The following is a 27,994-nucleotide window of genomic DNA, read 5'->3' as shown; positions in this document are numbered from 1 at the left end:
AAAATGAGAAATCAGAGAATAACCAAAGCCATTGTGGGTTTCATTCACTTGGGGCCATGCATGTGTATTCCTGGGCCACATTTCATGCAATACGTTGAAAAGAAAATACCCAAATACTCAAAACTGAAAAGATCAACCTTGTTTTGTAAGGAAAAAAGCCAGGGGATCAGCTATGCTCTAGAGATGGCAGTCCATGCAGTAGTTGAGATTTACGCTTGGATTGAAAAATTTAGTTGGACCACGAAGCGCACACAATTGAGCCAACAGAAAGTAATTTAACACAAGACAGCTGCTCCACCATAGTATCACATGGTCATAAGAACTAAACACATTTTGCAGCTTATTAAACTAATGAAGTCCAATCTCTTTCAGAGCACTGCAACTGATCCACGGTGAAATCAATAGGCTTAAAATAGCATGTGACCAACACCCGGTATGCTAACACACACTCACACACACACTATGGTTTATTCGGCTTTATGTGCAGGCAAAGTGGTCTATAAGCAGAATATAAAGACACTGAGGTTCATTTACATTGCTTCTAAGCATTCTCACATGTGAATGTGCTTTGCCACTGTGGCATGCGTTCTGTGTGGAGTCTATATCACTCCGGAGAGCCATTGGGGAGCGGGGTTAAAGCCTGGAATGTACACTATTTCCCCACAGGAAGCAGAGCATGGAAGTCTACCGTCGCCCAACGCCCAGATCATTCCATCACACGCACAGCTAGCCGCCTTCTGAATAAAGAGTACTAAAGTCAGAGACTCTCAAAAATGCAACGCACGACACAAAGACAAAAAAGAAAACATCACAGTAGGTTGCTCTTTATCTTTTACGTTTTATTAAAAGAAATTGTATCTTTGATATGTCTTACAGAGTTGTACAAAATTTCACATGACATTACAAAAATATTAAAAGGTCATTTTTAATAATGTACTGAAGCAGTCTGCCTTGAGAGCTTTGTTGTTCATAAAACTTAATAATCACAAGTTGCCAACCTCACTGGAGGACATCTGCCAAGCTTTTGCCTCTTTAAAGCAGCACGTTCTACATTTACACAGGTCTCGACACACAAGTCATAGTGGGCGTTAACATATATTGGACGTATACACATGATACAGTTTTGTACAAAGTATGGAGGCACAGAATCTTCTGATACTGTAAAAATAGTTTCCCTACAGGCGTCACATCAAAGCTTGAGTCAGTTACTCCGAACTGAGTCCGGAGGAAGCTTTCAGTCAGTGGTTTTAAACGTTTTTATGTAAAAAGGTTAATTACATTAATGTCATACCATTATACTTTTAGTCTCATTATTACTAAAAAAAATTAAAAAAAAATCAATGTCATGATTTTCGTCTTTTAAATGCAGATCCTCATTGCCAGTCTCGAAAAGCTATTGAGAGGTTACAATGTCCCAAAATAATGACTTTAATATTATCGTTTTACTAAAATTGTGGTTTCATACTGCTGGAGGAAGTCCTGTTTTCACTATACGTCTGTACGTGCCTGTGTCGCACACAGCTTACCCAAAGACTCCTCGATGTGAGTCGTCGCCATCATTAGTGACAGTGAAGAACACACACACACACACACACTGCATGGGACGCTTTTTCCACAGTGTTTCCATCTTAGAGTTACACGTTTCTGTTGGAGCAGGTGCCGCTTCTGACTCAAAAGAGGCACATTTGTAGGCTATAAAAACACTAAATCCTATAGACTTGACATTAAGACACACTGGCAGGCTCAAGAGGAGGACCTCGAGCACCCACCCACACACTCGCACGTCTGGAACATATAACAGACAGTCATTTCATTAAATGGCTCAGTGGGGGCTCGTCCTAGCCAGCAGAAAGACGCCCACATGCAACACACTCTCACTGTACTTCACACCTCCTGTAACCTATGTGCACTTTCTAAAGAAAGAACTACACTACATTAGAGACATGAAAAAAAAGTTTACAAAATCTTACAAAGCTTTCCAAAAGCTTCACTTCAGGTCATTCAAGTGGTGACAAACAGTACTGGGTTTAGCTAAAATGGTGCCAAAAATCACACGTACAATGCTTATGTTTGAACAAACAAAACAACATCCTTCATTAAATCAAGGAATTTTGTCATGATGAGTTTTTGTGGGTCACACAGTGAGTGAGTGGCAGGAATACAAGTGCAGCTCCCTTGCTGGATGCAGCCGATGGGACAAGGCACAGAACACAGCTGCCATTTGTCAGCTTTGACTCATTTCAGACTGTTGTCCATGGAGGGGCCTCAAAGGAGGAGAGTCTCCGATGAGCTTCATAACAGAAGAGGTACAAACACACTGGGTCCTTTTCCACAATAAAATGTTTGGTATGACTGAGGAAAAAAATATTCTAAAATTTCCATTGCGAAGGAAAAACTGGCTTGACTGGCGGTTTTCGGTGGCCTCTTCTCATGCACGGAGATGTTCAAGATTCCATACTTTGTCTGCATGATCCTGATCGTCGGGAGTTTATTCAATCCCGTATTGACCAGCGGCTGTAGCAGTGATTATAATGGCTCAGGGTTATGTCAGTTTGCGGCCTTCTCTATGCCATGATGAGATGGTTGCTCCGCTCTCTGATGTCTGCCGGAGGAACAAGATCTTTCTTCACTGGGGTCGGCAAAAGAGTGGAACGTCTGCCTTTGTTGTTGAACAAATCAGACACGAAGAATACCTGCAGAGTAAATAGAAAATAATAACTGAAACGTCGCAAATACTGAAAAGTGGCACATTCAAAAGCCGTTACCAAGAATGTAACAATGCAAGCCAACTCTCTCACACATATTCAACTGAAGAGATTGAAATTTATTCAGAGTTCCAGACACTCCAGTTCTTAATGGTCTAATAAACTATATCAGATATCACGTGAAGTATAAGATAACAATATTGCATCATATCAGAACAACTCACTATGCAGTAGGCCACCAGGGCTCCCTGCACGAAACCCGCCAGGACATCCGTGGGGTGGTGCTTGTGATCGGAGACGCGGGACAGGCCCGTGTAGAAGGACATCATGATGAGGGTGAACTGGGTCAGAGGGCGCAGCAGACGAGCTCCGTGCCACGTGAAACGAGACTGCAGGTAAAACTGTACAAGAGACAAATATGGAGATACGTAAGTATCCTCTCAAGGCACATGTCTACAGGATACATCATTTTAAATTAAAAACAATTGTTACTCACCACCAGGTAAAGCATGGTGTACATGGAGAACGACGCATGTCCGGAGAAGAAAGACTTCCTGAGGGGAACAGACGACAATCAGCGTCGCACCAGAGCTCACAATGTCCACAGTGCAACACATTTTTAAAAGATGGTTCTCTCCAGTTCGTTGCAATACCTGGCCTCCTGGACTTTACCCTCAGGGCCCTGACACTGGTACTCGGTGATGTAGCCCAGGGAGCAGTTGATGGTGGAGAAGTCCGGCTTGCACACGTCGAGGAAGTGGGGGCGCATGCGGCCCACCGACACCTTGGCGATGTCGGTGAAGGACTGGCTGACCGCGCAGCCGAAGATGAACACGCCCACCTGCTTGTAGAGCGCGGACACGTAGGGGTTCCCTACGAAAGACTTGGATCCCTCGTTCAGAAAGTAGATCCTGTAGCTCTCCCCGATGACAATCTGCAGGGATGGTAACCATGGTGAACATCAGGAGGACAACACCGTGCCAGTGCCTAGCCGACTTCCTAAAAACACTTAATCCACATCTCCCCAGGGCTCCGTGAAAAGGTGTGAGTGAGAAGTGCCAAAGTATTGGATGAGAAACGGGGACAACCCTTTGAGAAAGCATCACTTGGGCAGTGGGAAGTGTCTGGGCAGCCGTGCATAATGTTCAGATTTTCGTCAGATGCTCAATTTTGTCACATAATAAAAACCTAATAAAAGTTGTTCTTGTGAGCTAAAGCGCTGTTGATGCCAGATCTCACAGTGCACGAAGCTCTCGCGCTTCGACACATAAAGTGTGTGATTGAGTAATGGTGAACACGCAGAACTCAGACGGTCAGTGTGGCGAATTTGTGAGCGAACAACCTTTTTTTCCCCCCCAGGATCTCGGCGTCGTTACGACATCTAAAAAACAGACTCCGGCGACGTCGTCTGAAGTGGTTTGCAAACGGCCACTTTAAAGTCCAGCGTGTTTACCTGAGCCATTCTACGCCGGAGAGGAAACCCTGAGGCGCCGTGGGAGGTCGCTCAAACTGTCCGCCGCGTATAGTCTTCTGGAAGCGTGTAAATAAACAATATCTAAAACCGACGATTGACGTGTACTGTGCACTTGGAGGGGAGTGGGGGGAGGGACGTAACTCGCAGCAGCTGTCCAGCTCAGCGACGCCATTCCCGTTGTTTTCCGTTGTCCTCGCAAAAAGAGACGAGGCGTTGGAACGAGAGCGTGCGGGGCGGCTCCAGCGAGAGGACGATGGAAAGCCAGAGGAGCAGAGAGGAGAGGGAGAAGAAACAGAGAGAGGTGGAGGAATGAGGAGTGGAGCAGGAAGGAGCGGGGGAGGCACCGCTGGTTCTAATCAACAGAAACGCTGAGCTGGGCCAGACTGCACCAGGCACGTTGGGGGCGCGTTTGTTTTTCAGCGCTCCGGCTGCCTCCCTCGCTCTGAAAACGGCTCCGATTTCACGCGGGGTTTTCTGGCTGTTTTCGCGTTAGCGTCGCGGTTCAGTCGGACATTCTTTAGCGGGGCGCAGAAATAAGTCTCGCTCTGGGAAAGCCTCCGCGCAGGGGGAACAGCCCCCCGAGAAAGATTTGACTGGCTGATACGGAGCCGTTGTTTTCCACCACGCAGGCCTTGAGAGCCGGCTCGATACGGCGCAGCTGCTTTCATGGGAAAGAAGGAATGGGGAGGAAAAACACATCTGGTTCCCCTTGTTTAAAAGCATTAATGGATGAATTGGCCTCGCAGGGACTTGTAGCTGTTACACTCAGACCCCAGGAGGTAATCATGGCTGCATAGACGATTTGAGGAGCATGTCAAACATCTTGTAATTCCCCAACCACACACACACACAGGGTGTTTTTATTTCTTCTAAACTGGCTGTGCATAAATGATCGAGGATGTGGCCTCTTTTAAGCTCTTTGAGGGGGTCGGTTGTTTTCTGGTTCAGAAAACATAAAACGCTGCGCGGAAACGCTCCAACATGGAGATAAATTGTTAAGTCACGTTTCGCAAGAAGAAAAGTTGATATAACTGGCAACGTCTTCTCGTTTTCAAGCCTTCGCCGCAATTGCACCCCACCAATTACAGTAGTTAGCGAACAACCGTTGCGCCAACCATAATTACACGGGGCCAGAACGCCTCCTCGCCACGAAAACCCCTGTGGCCCCGGGCCCGCGTAGTAGTCCTCTCCCCGGGAGGAGGGCACCTTTGTCCGGTGTGTTCACGCCGTCCAACGTTTTGTGTCACTCGTTTAGTTGAAATGCAGAGTGGACGCTATTACATCTCCTCTACACTGGCCACAGCGTGTCGGTATCGATACTGGATGTATTTTTGAGCCGCAGCTACACAGTCATTTACTTTGTTGAACCAGTGGGGGGGAAAACACAGGTTGCAGTTATTTATGTAAAGTCTGACTGAAATTACGCATTGCTCAACATGGAAAGCTTTAGGACAGAGTGCAGCACGTCAGGAGGGAAAAATGCAACCAAGGCAAACAAAATTCTGTTGGCTAAAAAGACTTTGGTAAAAAAGAAATGAAATGGATAATAGCATGTGTGGATGATGGGTTAGTGTGCAGATCTTTGATGCATCCATCCTGACGAACTACAGAACACTTCACTTGCTAAAGTGCCTTAATCAACAGAGACATCTCAAGCCCCTGAGGAGAAAAGCCTTGAACAAATGTTGCTTTTTATCTGGAATGTGTTGAAGCCTAAAAGAGGGACAGATAGAAGAGGCAGGGGGAGGCGTTGTTTCAGTAATCATGGAGGATAATCTCAGTATAAACCCACAACGAGTCAACAGTCAGATAAAGGAAGTAGCAACAAGGGGATTTCTCTGAACATGAGGACAGTGGGAAAGTGTGTGGATTAAAATCCCCCGTCCTTTACATATTACTGGAAAAGTGATAACAAACAAACGAGAACCCCCGACTGGGCTTTCCTCGACATAATACTACAATGCATCAAGGGTGAGAAAATGCTGGTATAACATTTGGTATAAAAGGTGTCGGTGGGTGCTGCTAGTACAGCGGAGGCTGCTGAGACACACAGAGTGATGATGACATTAGTGATCAGAGTGAGGTGACTTACAGAGAGGATGGTGATTAGAATGCCAGCAGCGCTAAGCACACCGTCGCTAATGGTGTCTCCATGTTTGGCCGGATACATGATGGACTCATCATCGCAGTAAAACCCTCTACGGTAAGGCTGAACAGCGCTGGTCTCAATGACCAAGAAAGGCAGGCCGGCTAGTGTGAAGAAGCAGTCAGCGGGACAGAGAGAAAGAGGGAGGGTGGGGGGGGTGGGTGAGGGAGGGAGGGAGAGAGAGAGAGAGATGGAGGTGCTGGGTTAATGATTTGTAAATAACAGGTCGCAGGTACAAGCAAGCTGCAACAAGGGAACATCTGGGACGGGCTCAATCCATTCTGTGGCGATTATGTGACTAATTAATACATAATGACTCCAGCGTTGTTCAATATAAGAGTTGGTGAGATATTTTGAGCACACCGGTCTGTCTTTCAAGTGCCAGTGTTTTTTCACTGCCATTTTTACTAACTAACAATTTTAGACTCACTTATTGTTGTGATTGGTCTCAGTTTATTTGACTACAGAATGCCAATGAGCTGCAGAGATTTGGAAATAAAAAAATAAAAAAAAAAATCCCAAATATCGATCGACAATTTAAAAGCAAATCACTGGTTGCATCTGCTTTAAATCTTGAGTTAATATGTCACCGGCCATTTTCTGACGAGCGACGATTCAATCATTGAAGAAAACTACTTGCAGTTCAATCTTTACAAAACAACTTGGCAACTCTTTGGTATCTTTTCCCTATAAATGACATTAACAGTAAATAAATGCAAAGCAGCAGCCGGAAACCCCTCTGAAAGCTTAAGATAATGCACAGTAACTGTGGGGAAATGGCTGGCAGTGATGCGGTCTGCATGATTTGCAGCTAATAAGGTACAAACCCCCACTGATTGCGAGTCAAACCCATTGTGTGTTTTGAGCCGTCACAAGAAAACCATGGGATGAACCGAGTGTCCCCCAACAGATGCTCTCTCGTTGTCTTGCAGTACCACAGCAGGACTTACTGAGACCACGGGCACAGTGGCGCCCACGGCTGTGAGCATGGTGGTGGAAACCGTGCTGCGCTTATAGGTCAGCCCGATGCTGTTGTCATTGCAGAAGAATCCTCTCTGGTAAGGCCGGAAGGGAAATTTGTGCAAAAACACGGCAACAAGCAACACTGCATGGTTGGACAGACAGGATCAACAAACAAAAAAACAAAACAAAAAAAAGGTCAGAGCGCCATTTAAACCACAACAGTGGACAGCAACGGCAATAGATTTCATCAACAGGAAGACAAGCATACAAGAAAGACACTGAAAAGGTAAAAAAAAAAAAATCAAGGAGACATTTAAAACAAAACTCCCAATAGACATGTATTATGTGCATCACTCATTTTTAAAAACTGACACTGAAAATCAAAGCTCCATCATTGTTTTGGACTTAAGTAAACCTTTTATGTCAAGAATAGCATCAAATGGTTCTGAACAGGCAGAGCTAACGCTAAAAGGATTGGATGTGTCACGTTCTTAAGAAAGAGGCTGTTGCTGCGAACTGACATGAAAAAAAAACAAAAAACAGCCATCAGAGCCATCCTTCATTTCCTGCACAGCCTTTCAAGTGCTCTTTAAAAAAGGCCCACTTTAAAGAGATGCCTTGGAGGGAGAGGGGGGGGGGCTGTCTGCGTCCGATCAATTTAGTGTCTTTTGCCACTTAAAGTGGCAAAAAGGTCATACTTAGCGCTTAACAACAAACAACAGTGGGTGTTACAGAGACGCAAACCAGAGGGATGCCTTATTTTTCCCATTTAACGTGAGATGAAGGAATTTGAGGGTGGATGTGGCTCCCCAGAGAATTCTCAAATCTGACAGAATTTGCAAAATGCTTTCAAACACCACTTCAAAAGCGGCATTTAACTGATGGAGGAGCTTTCAAGTCGCTCTTTGAATAATTTTGCAATCTGCCGATACAAAAAAGGAAAACAGTCAAGAGCCAAAAAAGCACCCTGGGTGCAGAGGTCAGTTCTGCGAGCTGCTGACGGCACGCGATGGTTGTGGGTGCTTGATGGGTTTTATTTCTCAAGTCAAATGTCAAACACACGCTTCACTTGTTGAGCCCCTCAACCCTTTACATCCACACACACTGCAGCTGACTTTGGCCTTTGAAGGTGCAGCTGGGTGGAGCTCAGGTTACAGACGGAGTCCTGCTCTCTGATGGGAACTTCGACCGGCTGGCCTTCCCTCCACATTCAGCGCGATTCACATTATTAACTTTAGAGTTTGCGTTCCCTCTTCAAACAAACACCTGGAGCGGAGCTACTAACAGCCTGAGAAGGAGCAGGGTGGTGTCAAACTATACAAATATACAGTACTTTACAGTACCATGGATCCAAAATAGTCTTATCCCTCCAGTTTGCTTGACCTGCATGAACAGAACCACACCGGAGCTCCCAGAACATCATCTTAAAAACAAAAGAAAAACAGGGCAGATAGTGGTGGATGTGAAACATAAATGGGTCCTGACCCCCCATCAGTACACAGACCCGATACCGACCACAAGGCCAGAGGTGGAGACCAGAGAGCGAGGGGCTGATGAGATAAAGTGGGCAAGCTTTTAAGGAACCTGCAAGGAGGGGGGCAGGGGGGACCGGAGGTTCAAACAGCTGGTTGAAGGCAAACACAACAAGTTTTCCATACAGTCAGGAGGGGATTTCTCCTCCGCTCAGCCCCCCGGCCCCTTTCATCCGTCTAAACAGTGCAGCATCAGCACGTCAGGATTTTCCCCTCCTAACCCCTTCCTCCTTTCCCGCTTCTAACAGCCAGGGGGGGGGGGGGGGGGGGGGGGGCAAGGAAGATGGGGGAAAGTGTCCTAGTCCTGCCAACAACAACTACAACAACACCAGTCAGCAGGCAACGTCAACCCAAAAACAACAGATAAGAAACGAGTTGGAAGTTGGCAGTGTTTTCCATTCAGTTTTGCCCTTGATAGATCAACAGGGGGGGTGGATAAAAATAAGAAAACACTGCGACCGGGGCTTCTTTCCAGCACGCAACCGAGCGCCGTCTCATATCAAAATATGGGAGAAAACGTATCATTAGGACACACTTGTCAGAATTTAACGCTCGCTCATTTGCTTTTCCCCCGTTTCAGCTCTGGCAGCGTCACGTAGCTGCAGTTTGTGGAAACTAGAATTAATGTACGTCTCACGGTAAATTAAGTCCCCACCATATTTTGGAGGCATTCGCCAAAAACACTGAGTGTGACTTATTAAAATAAACAGACGCACATTTTCCACTTGCGCGGATCCCTCACCGTCTGGCGTAGAAATTCATACATGTCTGAGGTAGTTGTGGTGTATACACAGATGCGGTTGTTTTTACTTGCAGCAGCCCCCACACAAACTGCCCTCTGTCTGTCTGTCTGCTCCGGTTAAATAAAACACACATTTGCATTGAATTGCTGGTGTCGGTAACAGCTGCTTTCTTCTTTTTATTTGCTGAATGTATTATTCACTTTTCTAGGGAAGAGAAGCCCACACAGCAGTTTACAGATCCGCTCCCGCTTCATTCTCACTAACAGAAAACACACAAAAACATGAAAAATAATATAATGCTGCAGATACATTGGATCACACAGTAGATGAACCTGCTTACACAGCAATGTGACATTTAAAATACAAGCATACATTTGTTCATATAAATAATAAAAAAAAAAAAAAATTAAAAGTTTATAAGATTTCAACAGCAGATCTCATTGCGTCCTCCTGTCTTTAATATGTCAATGTGGGATAAAATGTGCTGTTTTGAGTTTGTGGTAAAGTGTGACAAATTGAAATGTCCTTACTGCTATATTTGACTGTTCCTTAAAACTGAGACTGTTGTCACAGTATACTTTTTAACTGTCTGTGATCCAACTTTTTAATTTGGGTTTCTGAAAATAACGACGGCCCATATTGGCCCTTCTGGCTGAACTTACCACTTCAACTCCTTTTAAACTTCCACCAAAATCTTCCAACTCTAGAGAGAACGCTCCCTTTACCTGATAACCTACTTCAACCTCACTTTGTACCTACTAGACTGAAACTGAAAAACAGACGCAATCGTCACAGATTACCCACTGTCCGCCGGTGCCGAATCAGGGCAAAGCACACAAGAACATACTGCAAGACGATTAAACTGGAAAACATGCAAGCCACCTGCTACGGCTTATAGTGTAAAGGGAACTCGATCACCTCAGCAGGATTAATGCGGAATACTAAATAGCAGCCTTCTACTTTCCTCAGCAATTAGTGACGGGATTTAGTTCTAATCACCACTGAATGGGGGTCATTTCTCCTGCAGTCCAGCGTGCTGTCGACTGGGTCTAGTGGCATCCAGTGGCCGAAGATAGAGAGCAGAGGCGGCATTTCCCTGGATGGAGTTACGCTAAACTGCCAATCAGCGTGTGAGAACGGAGGAGTGGAGATTACCACTACTGGCCCACCATTTCCTCCTTGTGGGTAGGTAGTCTCTCTAAACCACATATTCATCCCGGGCAAACCACGGGGATTTACCCTCTATGGAGACAATGCTAGACTCAAACTAAGTATAGCCACAAGGAAAAAGGCAGGTATGTGGAAGATATTTCATGGGACGGTTCCAATAGCTGGTGCTTTCCCCCGTGCAGTTCCGGTTATACATTATGAACACTGCTTTGTTGTTCCTTAAAAATGGGAAAGCCATGGTTACATTAAGGAGGAAAAAGAAATAGTGCAAATAGTGAAAGATTTAAGCTTTACTTTCTGAAGGACCAGCCTACATTCTCAAGGACTTTTGGTGTTTAACTTAAGTGTAAAAAAAAATGATAACTGGAAACCAGAACACAGTGTATGCAGCTGTTAAACATTACAGGACCTGTGCTGATTAACATACAGACACACACACACACACACACACACAGGTGTGACCTTTTCACCACTTCCCTTAATTACTACACACATACAGAGGTATATATATATATATATATATATATATATATATAAATGTTATGCCAGATGTTGAGATCAAGGGAATTCCTGCTGGTGTGGAATGTGAGCTATTTTGGAAAAAAATATATAATGAGTCAAAGCTGTGGTGCAGTTCAGGTGTGGTTGAGGAGACCAAAGAAATATAACCCTTTAGGAGCATTTTTTATGTTTCCCCTCTTCAGATAATATTTTTTTGACCGGCTGAGGCTGGAAAAAAAATAAAAATAATACTTTCACTGGCTAATGTTTGGAAAACAATTAGCGGTTAAAGCTAAAGGCCTGAGCTACAGTTACTAACGGGGAATCACTTGTTGCTTAGGTAACACATCTGGACCAGCTGATGTAGCCAACTGAAACAGTTTGGCTCACAAACGTGATAAAACATGCCTAACAAGTGTAATTTACATTTAGGTAATTCATTTAAAATGTATCTTAATTATACTAAGGACAGTATCAGTAGAAACGTAATTGAGTTAAATTAAGAGACATATTGCAGATAGACAATTGTAAGTTGAGGAGCAAAAAACAGTCGACCACAGTATCTTGAAGCCACTCCGAGTCCTGTAACTCTCGACTAGAAATTACATTAAAGGAACCAATACGGAGACAAAAAAGTCCCTTTAGTAACTCACACGTGTGCTAATTAGATGACGGTCATCAGCACGCAGCGGGTCTCTTACCTAAAAACAAGCAGAAGAGGTCCACTCCGATCAGTAACTTTCTCCTGCTGTGGTCTTTATTGTTCACTGAACTCCCGCCGTTCCTGGTCTCCGCTGCCATGGTTTTCTCATTTATCAGACAGCGTTGCATTTAACAAAAAAATATAAAAAGTTACGTGGTTCAAAACGACGAAAGTGAATACGCGAGTCACTCGTGTCGCGCGCGCTACCGCGGTGCGTTTACTTTATTCTTCAAGCGCAGTCTCGTCTCGCGAGTCTGAACCGACGCGTCTGCTTTTCAGAAAGAAAATAAAGACAAGAGGTCGCTGGTTCGTCTCCTAAACAATCACAAGCTCGCTTTCTTCTGGCTCCTCACCATCCCCGACTCCTCTATTTAGGAGGTGGTGAATCCGGTGAGAGGCGTCCAAAGAGGCCCCTCCCCCCGCTCCTCCCCTTTCAATTAATGCCATGTGCCAGCCCGCCAGCCCCCCACACACACACCCACACACACAGTACATATAAGTGTAACCTTCATTTGTTTAGAACTATTTTATTTTTTACATTGGTAAAAGACTTAAGTGCTAAGTCTTAAGGAAAACACTTAAATTGTAATAAAAAAAAATGTCGCGCAACAAAATGGAGACGGAGCAGTGAGCCGCTTTGAGCATCATGGTGAGAGTGAAGTGCCGATCAGATTAACGAAAAGGTGCAGCGGTGGAAGACGTGATTGTCCCTGGTCGGGAACGGACAAACGATGTCACCCCAAAACAAAACAATCAAAAACAAATATTTATTAAATGCAACACATTAACAAAAGAAAACCCCAAATCCAAAAAAACAAATTCACAAACAAATCCTTAAATCGTAAGCTTCACAAGTGACTAGTGGCTACTTTATGACATGGCTCTTTGACCTAAGTGCAATGATTTAGCGTGCTCCTTTAACAGCAACGGTGTAGAATATAAGGTGAAATATGGACAACAACCTAAACGGGGAAACTCTGAAATAATTATAGTGGTCACATCAGCTGCTTCATTTCACAATCGTTTCCATTCTGCACCGTGCAGGATCCTTTCCAGCGGCGTGGCATTCTGCTCTCGGTGGCAGATGTTCTTCAGGGTTCCTTGCATGGCCGATCAGAAGGCGTCTGCGTACAGCGGCGGGGGAGGAAGGAGTTCCACCTCTGGGAAGTCAACCTTCTGTTCACTGTCACAAAGCATCACAGTTCAGGAGGAGGATTCCAAACAACCGCACGTTCAATCTACACGTACTAAAATCAATTAGAGATCAAAAACGGGAGACGAGCTCCCACTTGGTGGTTACAAGGAAACCCGTCTGTACTCACGGCAACGGAGGCTCCTCAACGCCACACAAGAAGTCTGGGTGGAGACGAGCAGACACAGATGTCACATTAACCAACGAATGAATTGAAAGAGTCTCTGCGATCTGTGCCGCGTCCCCGGGTTACACCAGTGAGACACACGGGGCAACAAGTCATTTCCCCATTACGGGCATGACGCCAACCTGCCTATCGAGCCCTGTAAGAGATTACGGGTGTCCCACTATTAGCTTCCCCGTTATCAGTGTGAGTGACACGAGTGGTGACAACAGTGGAGTCATAAGAAGAAAAAAAACAAAAAAACAACTGTAAACTCACCTGATTTTTTGGCACTGTGCATCGGAAAGAGATAAAAAGCATTAAAATGGTTGCCGATTGCATATTTTGAATATGACCGCATCTGTAGATGCAGGTTAAAGAGGTAAAGTCGTAGACGAGGTCATGGAGAATATCATACTTTGCAGGGGTCGCGGGGATGTCATCTGACTCCTCTCTACTGTGCTGAAAGAAGATGGCGAGTTTCTGCAGCGCCTCGTGTCTGGTTCTAAATATGGAAGACAAGACACTGTTAGGACTATTTTTATACTAACCAGTGGCATACAGGGAGCGAGGGGTACCTATACCATATATTACGATCCCTTTCAGTAACATTGACGAAAAACAAAAAAGTAAAACTTTGGATTTGAATTGGTGGTCTTAAGTACACTGTTCAAATTTGAGGCCATTAAATCAAAATATATTTTTAAAGCGCAAAGATTGGTTTCAGCGTCTCAGATGTGCTGAAGTAAATCCATTAGCTTTGTGATGCAGCCTGCTGGTGGAACACAACAAGCAATTTGAATACCTCAACTTCAGTTCTGGGAAATGATAAAAAGGTGCTTCTCCACATTTAGCATTTTAAAGATTCGTTGAGGAATAATCTTCACCAGCTGTTATTTGCGGCTCCAGTTTGGTGCGTCAACAACTGCACAATCTGTTTTTGGTCTCATAAAAAAGGAGAGCGAACCAGGTCTGTAGCTTCATTTGGCTTCTTTCAAAATGTTTCATATTCAGTTACTCAAAGAAATAGCTCGGTATGCACACACGTCACACGTTACACACTTATGGGTAAACAAGAGAAAACGAGCCAAGGCGTCCCACTTTGAAACTCACTGAGTGTGTAGGTCTTCCAGGTTGGCGTCGCTGAGAGTTTGCGGGGCGCTGACATGGCCACATGCTGTCAAAGAGAGGCATGAGGGGCAGAGGGGGGGTACGACAGAAGAGGGAGGCAGTGAGGAGGAGGCGGCATTGGGCACATCAAAAAAGGCGTTTTACAGTCCACCATATGTCAAAACATAACATGAAACAACCACAGGCTAAGCTGGCATTTCCCTTTAAGCCAGACGGCTGAGAGGAGGGGGGCTGAGGGGGGTGTCTGTTCTCATGTTTTCACTTCAAAAGAGGGCCGGATGCAAGACATACTCACACATCTCGGGCAGTGAGGCCGTCTGATGGGGATAGCTACTACACAGAGGGAAGAGGAAGAGAAGCAATTACACACACTACACACGGTGCGCCACATCCATTTCAATCACATCTTTTAGAAAAATACTAATCTGCACTTTGATGTGGTAACAGTTTCTAGCATTCCTCCAGGAAATAACTGAGTAAAAAGCAACATTCTAAAGCAACATTCAAGCCACCGGAAGAGGAGCGTACTGACTGGCTTTCACTGGAGGGGGAGAGGGTCTCATCTTCACAGGCCCACTCTTCACTGTCATCTGTGACTGAAGAAGACACACGTTGGATTAAGCACAGCGCGCCTGCTGGCGGTAGGTGTTTTTGGCAGGGGGGGGGGGTACACTCAAACCGGCCAGCTCGCATCGAAATACCTCCACAATGACAGAACAACAAGCCGCCGCGAACACAAGCCCAAAGTTATTTGGTTCTCTGGAGTCATCGAGTCACACACTACACCAGACAGTTACCCATCGGGCCGCGGGGGGGGGGCTCTTTGAGATGGGGTGAGAGTTAACCACAGATCTATGTACTTTAAGCGAGGCCACTGGCACTTACAGCTGCTCGTTAGCACCGGCTGGGCCGAGGATCTGCGAAAACAAAGACAAAAAGAAAGAAACAATATGAGTGAGCGGTGACGTGCGCATATCGACGGGCCGGGTGGAGAAGACCAAAAGCATCCCTGGCAGTACCTGCTCCCAATGCTGATGGTGTCTCCCTCCGGGTTGCCCCCTCGTCCGGCTGCTTGGGCCTTCTTGCCGAGCTCCAGCATCTCCTTGATGTTCAGTTCCACGTTCATCACGGAGATATAACCATCTGCCAACAGCCGGGACGGAGCGGTTACTGACCACGCGTGGGGAGGATGGGGGAAATGAAATCCCCCCCCCACGTTAACGAGTCAGGACTCACACTTGTGGTTGGCGTCCCGGGCCAGCCATCGGCCTTTGGGGCAGCTGGTGGTGCGAATGATGCTGACGGTGTCCCCGCTCTGCACCGGCAGGTCGTGCTTGCGGACCTTGCTCGCCGCGATCACCTTGGCGTGGTACATGGCCTCCTCTTCGCCGGTCACCTAGAGAGTCACATTTTGCTAATGAGAGTGGGACGGATCTCAGAGGGGAGTGCATGTCAATCATTGATGATGATGCGAGAAGACAGACAGGTCTTTCAGAAGCAGGCGGCCGAACTTACTTTGAACTTCTTTTTCATTTCATTTTCCTTCTTCTCCCTTTCTTTTTGGACTTTTTTGTCCTTCTCCAGTCGCTGCTTTTCCCTCTTCCGCTGTTCTTTAAGGTCAGCATTGTTGGGGCTCTGGCGGCCTTGACTGAAAACAAATGGGTTAAATATGTATATATATATATTTTTTTTTAAACTCACTTTTTATTTTGTTTTCAACAACATGACAAAGTGCATTTTCAGACAGTCACTTTCTATGACCATTTTACAGTTGTATGTAGTCTTGGTACACATGATATTTAGGTGTTATGTACAAAGCACAGAGAGAACATCAGATAGTGGTCACTCCAACAGAAAGGGGAAAATCAAAACAAAGAAATAAAATCAGGGATGAATAAACAATAGCTGTCCACTCCTGAATGTAGTATTGTGGGTGCCGCATATGCGCATGAGAAGCTAGTGTATGACATGCGCAATATGTATATTTTTCATAAAGACAACAGGTAACACTTGAAATGCAAAGTAACTGAGTAACAGAACAAAAATAAATTTCCAAAATGAAAACATAAGCGTATTAATGGCTGTGACCAACATACCTGTGGACATAGTTATGTACCAGCTGAGCGTGTTCTCCGGACACGGTGCCCCTGCAGTTTGAGTACCACAGTAAAAGAAAACATCATTGGCTGCCTTATAGATGACAAATACAAAAGTCTTTGATGGAACATAAAAGTTAAAAAACAGGACATACCACGGATTCCGCGGCCATATGTGAAGACACGCCTCCTCCTTCTTCAAATAATCAGAGGATATATAATTGACCACAGATGATGGTTGAAGAGAACAGCGGGCATTGTTTGTTCATTGCACACCTCCGGCCATAAACCAAACTTTTTATTGCGTACTAAAAAAAAGCAGATCAGGCATAGCTAAAAACATATATATATATATATATATATATTATATAATATATATTTACCGTAGGGTGGTTGTGCGCATACGGATCTGTGAAAGATGGTTAAACAAGGAAGTTAGACAAGGATAAAAAAAAAACTCAAGCTCATGATCAAGAAGAAACTGATTATGCGATAACATTCTTACTCTTCAGACTGCCCTTTAGCTTACGCGAGTTCTGGCCCGAGAACAATTTGTTGACATTGTCAACATCCTCATACACGTTATTCCACGCGTCGTTGTAACTGTCCTGTCGCGATACACTAGAGGGGAGCAAACAACCACATTGTACAGGAACGGGAAATGATCAGGTGAAACACACTGAAACATTTATAACTAAAGTATGTTTGCGCTTCACCTCGCGTGCGATTGAATCACGTCATTCAACCCTGTGTGGCTCCCACTGTCGGTTTCCTGCGTAGCAGAGTGGGACTCAGCATCTCCCGCATCTGACTCATCAGCTTGAGTGCTAGAAAGAGGATCTACGATCACCTCCTCCCTTTGAGCCCATCGCTCTGACGCGGCAAGCTGTGGGAAAGCTGAGAAGTTTATTGGTTCAGGGAAGCTGGCTGGATCGAGGGGCAGTATGCGTTGACTGCCAAGGTTCAGGTCTCGGATGCCGGTGGTGAAATGGGGCTCCGGAGGATCACACACCGGTGAGTCGGGTTCCTTGAAACAGATGAGCCGGCGGTCCTCTGGTACAGGAAGGTCGGTGCTGACTAAGTCAAAGGCCTCCAGTTCTAGTGAAGCAATGTCAAAAGCCTCGCTCTGGGTCGTTTCCATCTGCGAGTTCTCAAAGTCTGGAAACTCTGGAGCGTCTAGAACATAGTGGGACACGGACGGGGGCACGGCTTTTGGCTCCTCGTTTGGTGCTCGAAGACCTGGTGACACTATAAAAAGAATGTAAAACAAAAATCAGCACTTGAGCAGATGTTCAACCTAACCACAAAACAAAACAGCAGCAGGTGTAATACACAGTGTCCAACAACCTGTCGCCGTCACATTTTTCAGTCTGTAGCCACAAAATTGGCAGATGGGGGGCAAAAGTAAAGTAGTAGTAAGTCAAAATACCGCGAAGTGTGTGTCGGAGGTAACAGGTGACGTCTACCGACGGAGGCCTGGGGGGCTTAGGCGGCTGCGGCCCCAGTGACCTCCAGTCAGGTAGCGGCCTCTCTCGAGGAGCCGAGGGTGAACGAGGTTTACCGGCCCTGACAGGGGGATGAGATTTATCCCTGGCAAACTGCTTATCCCACGCAGACCCTAGTCATTGGGAAAAGCCATTATAGCAAATGTAAACAAAAATTCATTGAAAGAAGACGGTCAGGAAGAAAATAGTTGTCATGGAGCAATGCTTACTGTGTGCAGAGGGGTTTACTTTGGAGAAAGGCCGGGCCGACAGACAGTGGAGCGGCGAGGGTACGGGAAGCTCGGGTTCCCCGACGCCACCTGGCAGCGAATGAAGGCCCCCGTCTCTCGGGGCGAAGTCAGGACAACGCCAGTTCTTAGGTTTGGCGGCGGTTGGCACCTGCCTGCTGGAAAACCTCTTCTTGGCCCTCTCCAGGGTGCTCACGAATTTGTTGTTGGAATCGCCGCTCGTCTCCGCGGGAGGAGGGGTGATCGGGATGTCGGCGACGGGGAACTCGGGAGATTGCTCGTCGCGGAGCAAAACGCCGCCTTCTGCGGTTTGCCTTTCCACCGAGGGGAACTCACCGGGAGCGCTGCAGGGCCTGGTGGTCAAATCAGCATACGTAGGCCCCTCTCCATTCTGTGCGCTGACCTTTGACACTTTGGCTGACTTGAAAGGAAGCAGCAGAGGCTTCTTCTTGATTTTCGTTTGCGGCGGGACTTCTCGCCAGGGCTCCGGTTCCCCTTTGTGCTCCTTTTGGGCTGGCAGCTCAGTCTTTCGCTCTTTTACAGGCAGGACAGGGAGAACTAGAGGCATGTGTCGGTCCCTGAGGGACTGCCTCGTTGTGGCGTCTCCATTACCCGGGGGAGAAGGCGGGGAGGTCTGCTGAGGTCGCGGGGGAAAGGAAATTGGTCGCCTGCCTCCGGAAGCCCGCAGATCGTCTCTGAAGATGACCCGGGGAACCACCGGCGGGTGGTTTTCTAGAGCGACGTTAATACCGCTGACCACGGAGCAGCAGTGACCTCCAGGAGGAGAAAAGCGCTTGGGTTTCTCTGAAACAGCTGGCCGACTGGCTTTGGATCGAGCGAGGAGAGCCTCCTCCTGAAACTTGGCCCTCAGAGCTTTGAAGTTGCTCAGTCCCTCCATTGAAAGAAAAATGAAAAAGTGAAATTCAGGAATTGATAGATTGAGAGAGATTACATGGACAGTTTAATTGATGGTGGATTTAAGGAGAGAACTCCCCAAGCTGACAATAATGACCTCATAGGTTTTTTGGTTCACCAAAATTGCAGTAAGCATTTTCTCATTGGTGTATCTAATGTCTCTTAATAATTCTGACTTCCCAGCAGTACATTGGCGGTGAAGGCAATGTTTCTCTGTGCACAACTTTAATTAGTCTTAATGATCTTGATTTAGATGATTCACTGAGCCTCTTTTTTTACCCTTCAAAGAAAATCCTGGTGTTCCAGTTAAATTAGCTGGTTTATTGTATCTTCTATCATTGTAAAGCCAATATGTTTGGAGTTTGAACTTTTCAGGCAGCTCAGGATTTTGGGAATCATGATGGGTAAAAACTTAAATAAATGTTCCACTTTAGTCAGTATTACTTAGAAGACAGAAAGTCTTTGCTCTCTCACACAGAGGTCATTGCGTTCAGGGTCATCTGATAAATCAAGACGTTTGTGCGTCGACGTTTAGAATATTGTGGTGCCAAAGATGATCGTCTACACCAAAGGCAGATCACATGAGTTTTTTTCCTTCTATATATTTCACCACCGAAGAAGAAAACCTGTGAATAGCCTTGGAACATGACCTGTAGGGGTCAATTCTGTCTCCTGCTTGAAAGCATCAAAAAATGTCCTGTTTAATGATTTTACACCGGTGTTGAGTAAGAATATTTCTAACAATAAACAAAACAACCTAAACAAGAAAAAGACAAAAAATAAGAACGCAACAAATCTGGATTTGTTGATCCAGATTAACACTAAGTACTTTTCAAACTATGATGTTACCCAATTTGTTAAAGATGTGCAGTATATTTTATTTAATGCTTAATACCTCAGAGATATCTGTTCTATCTGCATAACCAGCATAAGAAGTCAACGAAAAAATATTTTGCAGTTTGTATGAGGTGACCTTTTAACGTTACTATAAGATCACACACCGGGTAGCTAACGGCTAGCAGAGGCTAACATTACCTCCATGTAACGTCGGCTAACTCAATTAACGTTAAGAAGGATATCTTTGAAGGTTACCTCTTCCATTGCGGCTCGCTTCGTTCATCCCTGTTCAGCTTTGTACATTTGGGACGCGGCGGGCTGCGTTGATAACTTTGGCGTGATGAATAGCGCACAATGTAGACGCTAAATCAAACAATTTGAAAAGCGCCGCCGTGAGATGCGGCCGATGCGCACCTGCGTGCTGCGCGTGACCTCATGACGTGCGCGTTCACGAGGCGTATTTGTCAAATCAGAAGCAAAGGGAGTGGATATGTATCAAGTGCTTTAATAACAATAATGAAAATATGACTAATAATGGTAATAGGGCAAATAATAATATTCAATGGATTAGTATAATATTTTAAGTAAGAGAACGTTTTAGTTCATTTTGAGGTGTTAATCTTTTTTGTATTTTGTCAATGTTACATTAAACCCACGGGACATTTTGTGGCTGTGTTTGAGTTCATGAAGGGGGAAGATGAGAAATGGGGGTTATAGATCGTTAAAAAAAACCTCCCAAACTGTTGTAAGAGCATGTGTTTACTTTTGATCAATCATTCACAGTCGTTGGTCAGAACTGCAGTGGTAGAAATCTCGACACGGGTGTTTTGTGATGTGGTGTTTTGCTCCTAAGGACTAGCAACTCATTTTCAGAATGGGGACATTTATTAAGTTACTTCTGGCTGTATGCACACTGCTTCTGACGGCAAACTTTATTCCCATTGTGAATACGTACAGGAGCCCATGGACACCTTCTGATTACAGGTGAAGTATTCCTCGGTTCAACATCTCTTAATTCCACGCATAATGTTTCTGTCTATGTCTTGCACGTTAGGTATCAAAGGAAAACATAGATTGTAATGTACATTTATGGTTCCCAGTATGGCTGGGTCGAGGAGGGCCAGAGCTGTAAACAGACCAGCACCCATCAACTGTCAACTGCAGGCCTGGTCATCTTGGACGTCCTGTGACTCCTGCACAGACCAGAAGGTAATGTTGTTTTTTTTCAAGAAATTGAAGATGAATGAAAACTATGATTACAACTTCCAGAACTAGAACCCTCTCTAAAACAGGTGGAGTTCAGACAGTTTTCAGTGTGGAAGGTCAGACCGAAATGTAAAGGAGATAATCAATAGAAGGATTAGCTAAACTCTCCTCTTCTGCTCCAATAAAAGGTGGTTCTTCGTTGTCTTTGGATATATTGTAAACTGTAAATAATAAAAGCAGCACAGCTACTTAATGCAACATAGAAAATAACATTTGTTGAATCAATATGATTTCAACTGCATCACTGTGAACATCAGAGCGTGTGGCCTAAACAGTCAGTGACGTTCTGTCTTAAGCTCAACAATGATTATTATTATGATAATAACTCTGTCTCAGGGCCGTTTCCGGCGCATGGAGAAGCCCTCCCAGTTCGGTGGCACAGAGTGCGTTGAGTCCCTGTGGGAAAAGCTGGCATGTCCGTCAGCAGCAACGGAGTGTCTGGTGACGGATTACTGTGGAGAGAGATTTACCTGCAAAGAAACAGGCAAGTCCCACCAACAGCGAAGTCTCTTAAAGCTGAGGGTGTTTCCTCCGCGCACCACCTCCACCATACACGTAAAAAAACGCCTCTCTGTCTTGTCCAGGTCGCTGCATCAGCCAGTCCCTTCGCTGCAACGGAGAATCAGACTGCAACGACTTTTCCGACGAAGACGGCTGTGAAGTCGTCAACCGGAGGGGTGACAAGTGTTCGACCTTACTGCCGATCCCCAGTGCTGAACGCGGCACTCAGGGGTAAATACAGAATTGCAGAAGCAAATGCCGTTGAGATACCACGACAGTGGGTAAAAAAATCGTTTCAATCAGCCTACACGTCAGTATTCTTTGATTAACAAATTGCTTTCAGACTTTAGGAATGTAAACAAATCACAGCACAATTTTGTTTGTTTGACATGTGCCTAAGATAATTATTCCTAACTTAGATTGAATTATTCTTTTTTGCCTGTAGCTACAACGTCTTGACTGGAGACTTTGTGGATCGAGTGCTCGACTCGAATTACTTTGGAGGAAAGTGTGAATACGTCTATAATGGTGAATGGAGAAAATTCATTTATGAAGCAGTCTGTGAAAACCTGCGCTACAACGAAGACGAAAAGAACTACAGGAAACCTCACAACTACCACACATACCAATTTGTGGTAGTTATTATTAATTATTATTTTGTTTGATTTGACAAAAGGGCTGTTTTAGACATTTTGACCCGATTTCACCCTTCACAGGCTGAAGCTACGTCAGAGGGCTCACAGGACTACTTCACCGATGCTGTGAGCCTGCTGAATGCCAGGAAAACGATGAGTTCTGCCAACGGCGGTGTCACCCTTGGGATCTATAAAGTGGAAGTGGGACTGAGTGGAAGTTCTGAATCAGAGTTCTTCAACAACGTAACGCAATATAATAGCCAGGTATTGATTCATTGATGGATTGTTTGATGTCAGAGTTGTTTATGGTTCTTTAAAGAAATAGTCTGGCATTTTGGAAAATAAATATGCTTGTTTGCTTTCTCGCCTTGGAGTTAGAAGATAAGATTAAAACTTGGATTACCATGAATAATAAACAGGGAAATTCCGAGCCCGGCTCCGTCCAAAAGAAACTAAATCTGCCTTCCAGCATCTGTTTTGTACAGACTAGACCGGATATATTTTACCACGTTATCTGTAAATCTGTCGGTCATTTTCCTTTGTACAGAGCCAGCAGCCGGCTGAATTTAAATTGGCATTTGAGGGATTATGCCTTCATGGTTTCCCCGTTTTCATTACTTATGCTAAGCTAATCAGTCTCTCAACTTGGCTTCATGTTAAACAGTAAGATGAGGGTTAGGAAATGCGTGTATCAAACTTCCTTTAAACAGCGTTTATTTTGGGGTGTGTATAACCAAAAGAGCCAACATTGTTTGGGATTCGGGTTATCTTCTTATTCCAGTTTAATTAAACTGTTTGGTTATTATTATTTCTGTTCCTTGTCTTTTTGTCTTCAGGAACTAGGCTTCGTTAGGCTTTTTTCCAAAGTGCAAACAGCCCACTTCAAAATGAGAAGTAATAAGCTGATGCTTGATGAAGAGTTCTACGTTTCACTGATGGAGCTGCCCGAGCAGTACCATTTCGGGACGTACTCCCGCTTCTTCAACACATTTGGCACCCACTACGTCACGGAGGGAACAATGGGAGGAACCCTCGAATATGTTGTGGTTCTCAACAAAACGGCCATGGCAGAGTCAAGTACTGTGGGCTTTCCACTTTTATTGATCAAAGTCATTTGACAGGAAGTGACCTTTATTCACTCTCTTTCACAACTCTTACAGATACGGAGGCTGAACAAGCTGGTGTTTGCTTAGGCGCCTCTATCGGTCTGTCCCAGAACCTCTCCACCAATGTAAATGTAGACCTCAAAGTGAAAGGAAACGTTTGCAGAAAGGAAAGAAGTACTCATCGAAGTGAGAAATCAAAATCGAGTTCTGAGTCGTTTTGGCATATTTGTAACTCACTTCAATTGAACTGAAAAGTGATACGAATGATTGTTGCCCAAATGCCTCGTCAGAGCTTGTGATTCATTTTCTTTTGAAATGCAGCCAACGACTCCGATTCAGCCGAGATCGTGGACATTGTCAGTCTGGTGAAAGGGGGAGTCACGCACAGCAGCGCGGGCCTGTTGGCCATCAGGAACCCCGACACCTACAGGAGCTGGGGAGCGTCCCTCAGATACAACCCAACGCTCATCGAATATGAGGTGACTCAATGGAAAGAGTTTGACACCGACATCCTCTAAAACAGAACAAAAAACGAAATGTTGATGGTTCACTCACTGGATTTTTGACCTCGCGCTGCTCTTGAGCTTTCGCTGGTGTCGTCACTTGCTGAGCATTAACTTTTTAATCTCTTCCTGTCTTTGTCCCACATCCCTCGCGGCGCAGACCATGCCAATTTATGAGCTTGTGCGCCTCAGTACAGCCGCCGACCATGTAGGTGCAAGACTGGCCAACTTGGAGAGGGGCTGGGACGAGTATCAGCGGCAGTTTGACTCCTGTCGCTGCGCCCCCTGCAGGCACAACGGCATCCCTGTCCTAACCGGGACGTCCTGCCGATGCGTCTGCAAGCCGGGCTTCCAGGGAAAGGCCTGCGAAGAGACTCTCAGGAAAGGTGAGACTTGGCGTGAGCGAAGGTAGCGGAGGTGAACACATAAAATGAAACTGAAATCAAGCTCCTTCTTCCCGTTTTCGCGCCTTTAAGCTGCGCTAAGCGAAGCCAACCATCCTCCGCCTGAGGCCTGAAATAATTGGTTTCTTCTTAGTAATTCACAATGTTGCATGCAGTCTCATACTTCTAAGTCTTGTTTTGTGAAGTAAATATAGGGGCGTAAAATGAGCTCAACAACAAGAGCTGGTTCTTTAAGGTCCCAAAGAACAAACAATCTGGCCTTTTATCATTCAATTAAATATGTGTGTACGTAAATAACTAAATGTATCATGCTGTACCTTAATTTTAAATCATTTTTACATTTTGTTAGCTATAAAAAAACCTTCAAAAAGGATGTGATTGAATACAAATATAATCTTAGCGTATGTGTTTGTTTAACCGCAAAGCCCCTTGATTTTTCCTGAATAGACGCCCCGACAGATGGGTCGTGGTCATGCTGGGGGGCCTGGTCCTCCTGCTCATCAGGGAAGAAGACCCGGACCAGAACCTGTGATAATCCTGCTCCTGACGGCGGTGGAACAACCTGCCCGGGCTCCTCCTCTCAGGCTCAACGCTGTTAAAAGTCACGCTGGTTCCAGTGTGAAGCCGTTGAGGGCTGCGTGGACATAATACAAGCGTTTTCTAATGAATAAAAATGCTCCACTATCCAGTGTTTGTCTTTCTGTCCGAGGAGTAGAACTGTACATTCTTTATATGAATTTAAAATCCGAGTAACAGAGGCTGAATCCAGGTCAGTGCTTGAGGCGGGTCTAGTTCGTTCTGTTAGTCGGCTTAAGTCACACTTATGTGACTTATGTCACAGTCTAAAGAGCAACAAATAAAATGAGAGTCACCACACCTCAAACTATTTTCAACAACGGGTTTTAATGATTCTTTAAGTCGAGACTGACAACGGGGCTGTTGAGCAGATATCAAAAGCACTCCGTGGACTCCTGCTTCAGTCCTCTGCATGCCAGGTCTTCTTCGCTGGGCGCCGGGTTGTTACACTGTCGACTCCTCGTCATTGTTCCCCCACTGCAGGGCGACCACGCACCCCAGCAGCTCCAGCTGCCTTCAATGGCTATTTCTGTCAAAAGTGTCCGCGTCAGTGCCCATGTTGACATGGCGGAACATAAAGTACGTCGAATGCAGAGTTTTGTATTTGGGATCTGTAGATGTTACCTTTTCGCCTACTCGTGATCTCACAGCCTCGTCCAGAGTAGCCGACGGGACACACGCAGTCACACCTGGTGCCTGTTGAGGGAGATGAAGATATTTCAATTGTCACAATCATTACCGTCACTGGTATCAAAGTCACGTTATTATGAATGAATAAAGGCTGTGAACACTTTCAGTCCGTAACTAAACAAGTAAAAGAATTCGATATGTTTTGTCATAAACAGTAAAAACTGTTTCCGTACCTTTCAAAACGGCCACTCCGTTGTTGCGGCACGGAGCACATCGGCAGGGACTGGCCTCGGCCAGGTACTCTGACAGCGCTCTCCTCAGGTTCCTTTTCAGGATTTCGGGATAGGAGAAGTCTCTGGAGATCACCAGCTCAAACAGCGGCCGAATCTAAAGAGAAACCGACGCCAACCCGTTCTTTGTAGCGTCAAAAGTAAGCCAACCGAAAAGCAGCACAAGGGCCGAACCTTTAGCCTATTTGTATACGTCGTGTTTGTAACTGTACCAACCCCCCCGGTGCCAACGATGAACCACTCTTGTAAATGTTTCTGCGTCAAATTCCAGTATTGCATGTTGAAGGGGAAAGACGGAGGAACTCACTGTTTTGCGTATGAAGTCAGGGTTATAACGTACGCCCTCGCCCCAGAGCCCCATCAGCTCCGGGGTGGGAAGCTTTTTAGACACCAACGCAGTGATGGTCTCACTGCTCCCGCCCCTGACGACGGACACAAAGTCCTCCACCATGCTGCCATGCTCTGTGTCCTCTGGGGAGAGACCAAATGACTTCATGGCATCGGTGTCCGGACGTCAAACGGAACATATTCAGCAGGACGTTCGGCGAAACGTGTTACCTCACCTCCAAACTCATTCAGCAGGGCGTCACAGGATCCACCTTGGATCCCCAGCGCCACGTAAATGCCTTTAATGTTGGCCCCGACCTTAAGGCCGGCCTGAGTACAGCGCTTATAGTCATCCAAAGAATAATCTAGAAGAAGAAAAAAGGAAGCCAGGGACTGTTACAGGATACTGAGCCCCGAGGGAAGACATTTCACTGCATTGTTAATTATCACCTCTTTATCAGAATCAGAACCAGAAGCCATTCATGGCTACTTGAGTCACACATTGGGGAATTTGTCTTGACGAAAAATGATTACTAGGCGTCTGTGTCGGAGATGAGGGATGCCAGAATGTGGATGATGTCACTGCCATACCCAAGTATCTGACCCATAATAATTAGCTTTACGCATTCTTCCAACATGCAGTGTTTCGGTTTCAACATCCATTAACATTTACTACCTGTCTTCTCGAGCTTCTCCTTGTTCAGGATGACGGTGTATTCGTAGTCTCCTCCGAGGGCTGCCTCTGTGATGTAGTGGGTTCCGTAGTCCCTGTAGATCTGTCTGTATTCTCCGTAGACATACGTCTGTGGCAGAGAGCGCAGACGCTGCAGGAACTCAGGGTGGAGCATCAAATCATCGGACTTCAAAATGTACTGGGCCAATTCCAGTTCTGCTTTGGCCCTCACAAAGCTGTTGGTCTGGGAGAAGAATCGCTGCAAGTTAGGTGATGAATACCTCATCGCTTCCAGGTTAGAATTGCAGATATTTGAGATATGAGTGTGTTTGTATGAATCTTGATCATTTGTTTTGTTTTTAAAGATACATAGGTTGCAAAGAGGCCTGGAGAAAAGACATCTCACCTTGCTAGAAGCACGGCGAATCTTCCTTTCGGCTTTTGAATATTTTTCATTATTGAAGTTAAAGGCAACTTCAAATACGCCTGGAACGGCAATGCCAAAGGAAAAAGTGGTTTGGGAATAGTGCTCCTTCACGACGTGGTCCTTGTACTCTTTGTATGATTTAAAAGACTGCATTGTGAAATCATACGAGCCTTTTGTCTGTAAACACATGGGAACTGTCATTTATTTCCTTTTTAGTATGTAATTAGCAGAACGATATTGATGACCAATTAACATACAGTCAACATATAATAGCAAATAGAAGAGAGATGGAAGACAACAACTGATGCAGCCAACACAAAGAAAATATGGACACACGTTCTAATGAAGCACCCTTCCAATTATGAGTAATATTAACAACACATTTATTATGTTTTATAAAATAGTTAACACCTAATAAGAACACATTTTAATTTCGCAATTTGGTCTCATATGATGCTCAGCTTCACACTGAATGTCTTTATTTTGGCAGTTTCTCCAAAACAATGTTACATATTTGTTGTTATGTTACACGTTTTAGGAAACATGTCAAAATGCACATTATTATGTCTGTTTGAAATTCCCTGGCTGTCCTTGACCACCTGTTGAAAAACTCCAGTCTGCTCTGTTTTGCTTGCAAGATAATATTTCAGACA

The 27,994-nt window shown here is 45.2% G+C and overlaps 4 protein-coding genes across 11 annotated transcripts in view; 1 reads left to right on the top strand and 3 right to left on the bottom strand.

Moving 5' to 3' along the window:
* Positions 1–818: 818 nt before the first annotated feature.
* On the bottom strand, positions 819–12,358 carry LOC120815689 (phospholipid phosphatase 3). 2 transcript variants are annotated; one of them, XM_040170571.2, is made up of 6 exons: positions 11,936–12,358; positions 6,272–6,429; positions 3,359–3,639; positions 3,202–3,259; positions 2,930–3,106; positions 819–2,693 (listed from the first exon to the last, which is right to left on the bottom strand). In XM_040170571.2, the coding sequence occupies exons 1-6, from the start codon at positions 12,063–12,065 to the stop codon at positions 2,565–2,567; spliced, it is 933 nt and encodes a 310-aa protein (XP_040026505.1). In that variant the 5' UTR covers positions 12,066–12,358; the 3' UTR covers positions 819–2,564. The 2 variants fall into 2 exon arrangements, with proteins under 2 accessions (XP_040026505.1, XP_040026506.1); XM_040170572.2 differs by lacking the exon at positions 6,272–6,429 and adding an exon at positions 7,276–7,430 and having other exon boundaries at positions 11,936–12,329.
* Positions 12,359–12,690: 332 nt separating this feature from the next.
* On the bottom strand, positions 12,691–20,469 carry LOC120815684 (uncharacterized). Of its 7 annotated transcripts, XM_040170557.2 has the most exons (19): positions 20,259–20,469; positions 18,234–19,143; positions 17,949–18,137; positions 17,236–17,767; positions 17,025–17,140; positions 16,903–16,928; positions 16,675–16,715; positions 16,520–16,570; positions 15,939–16,071; positions 15,660–15,819; positions 15,443–15,566; positions 15,309–15,340; positions 14,956–15,019; positions 14,719–14,756; positions 14,406–14,469; positions 13,711–13,797; positions 13,572–13,585; positions 13,260–13,293; positions 12,691–13,120 (listed from the first exon to the last, which is right to left on the bottom strand). In XM_040170557.2, exons 1-19 carry the CDS (start codon positions 20,265–20,267, stop codon positions 13,051–13,053), a joined length of 2,694 nt encoding a protein of 897 aa, XP_040026491.2. In that variant the 5' UTR covers positions 20,268–20,469; the 3' UTR covers positions 12,691–13,050. The 7 variants fall into 7 exon arrangements, with proteins under 7 accessions (XP_040026491.2, XP_040026495.2, XP_077955377.1 ...); XM_040170561.2 differs by lacking the exon at positions 13,572–13,585; XM_078099251.1 differs by lacking the exon at positions 13,572–13,585 and having other exon boundaries at positions 17,049–17,140; positions 20,259–20,445.
* Positions 20,470–20,755: 286 nt separating this feature from the next.
* On the top strand, positions 20,756–25,102 carry c8a (complement component 8, alpha polypeptide). Its single transcript, XM_040170562.2, has 11 exons — positions 20,756–20,987; positions 21,104–21,212; positions 21,606–21,753; positions 21,854–22,001; positions 22,216–22,405; positions 22,487–22,669; positions 23,242–23,482; positions 23,566–23,697; positions 23,833–23,990; positions 24,175–24,400; positions 24,866–25,102. The coding sequence occupies exons 1-11, from the start codon at positions 20,878–20,880 to the stop codon at positions 25,015–25,017; spliced, it is 1,797 nt and encodes a 598-aa protein (XP_040026496.2). The 5' UTR covers positions 20,756–20,877; the 3' UTR covers positions 25,018–25,102.
* Positions 25,103–25,302: 200 nt separating this feature from the next.
* Positions 25,303–27,994, bottom strand: part of c8b (complement component 8, beta polypeptide) — a 43,554-nt gene continuing 40,862 nt past the window's right edge. The window contains exons 21-27 of the mRNA XM_040170563.2: positions 27,321–27,518; positions 26,918–27,158; positions 26,478–26,606; positions 26,222–26,385; positions 25,858–26,011; positions 25,619–25,690; positions 25,303–25,523 (exon numbers count right to left, since the gene is read on the bottom strand). Coding sequence (XP_040026497.2) covers positions 25,369–25,523; positions 25,619–25,690; positions 25,858–26,011; positions 26,222–26,385; positions 26,478–26,606; positions 26,918–27,158; positions 27,321–27,518 — 1,113 coding nt within the window. The 3' untranslated portion in view covers positions 25,303–25,368. The remainder of the gene's footprint in view (positions 25,524–25,618; positions 25,691–25,857; positions 26,012–26,221; positions 26,386–26,477; positions 26,607–26,917; positions 27,159–27,320; positions 27,519–27,994) is intronic.

Source organism: Gasterosteus aculeatus, chromosome 3, assembly GCF_964276395.1.
Source record: "Gasterosteus aculeatus chromosome 3, fGasAcu3.hap1.1, whole genome shotgun sequence".
In the NCBI taxonomy this organism is placed as follows: domain Eukaryota; kingdom Metazoa; phylum Chordata; class Actinopteri; order Perciformes; family Gasterosteidae; genus Gasterosteus; species Gasterosteus aculeatus.
Note: the sequence above shows the minus strand (reverse complement) of the source record. Positions and strands in the feature narration are given on the sequence as shown.

Coding starts and splice junctions, on each gene's coding strand:
- LOC120815684 (XM_078099249.1), bottom strand. Junction 17,141..17,235: donor GTGATTCAATCGCACGCGAG/GTGAAGCGCAAA, acceptor GCTCCCCTCTAG/TGTATCGCGACAGGACAGTT. Junction 16,571..16,674: donor ATATGGCCGCGGAATCCGTG/GTATGTCCTGTT, acceptor CTCAAACTGCAG/GGGCACCGTGTCCGGAGAAC.
- LOC120815689 (XM_040170571.2), bottom strand. CDS start 12,065: ATGCAACGCTGTCTGATAAATGAGAAAACCATGGCAGCGGAGACCAGG. Junction 3,107..3,201: donor ACACCATGCTTTACCTGGTG/GTGAGTAACAAT, acceptor TCTCTTGTACAG/TTTTACCTGCAGTCTCGTTT. Junction 2,694..2,929: donor CCCTGGTGGCCTACTGCATA/GTGAGTTGTTCT, acceptor TTTACTCTGCAG/GTATTCTTCGTGTCTGATTT.
- c8a (XM_040170562.2), top strand. CDS start 20,878: ATGGGGACATTTATTAAGTTACTTCTGGCTGTATGCACACTGCTTCTG. Junction 21,754..21,853: donor ATTTACCTGCAAAGAAACAG/GCAAGTCCCACC, acceptor TGTCTTGTCCAG/GTCGCTGCATCAGCCAGTCC. Junction 24,401..24,865: donor CGAAGAGACTCTCAGGAAAG/GTGAGACTTGGC, acceptor TTTCCTGAATAG/ACGCCCCGACAGATGGGTCG.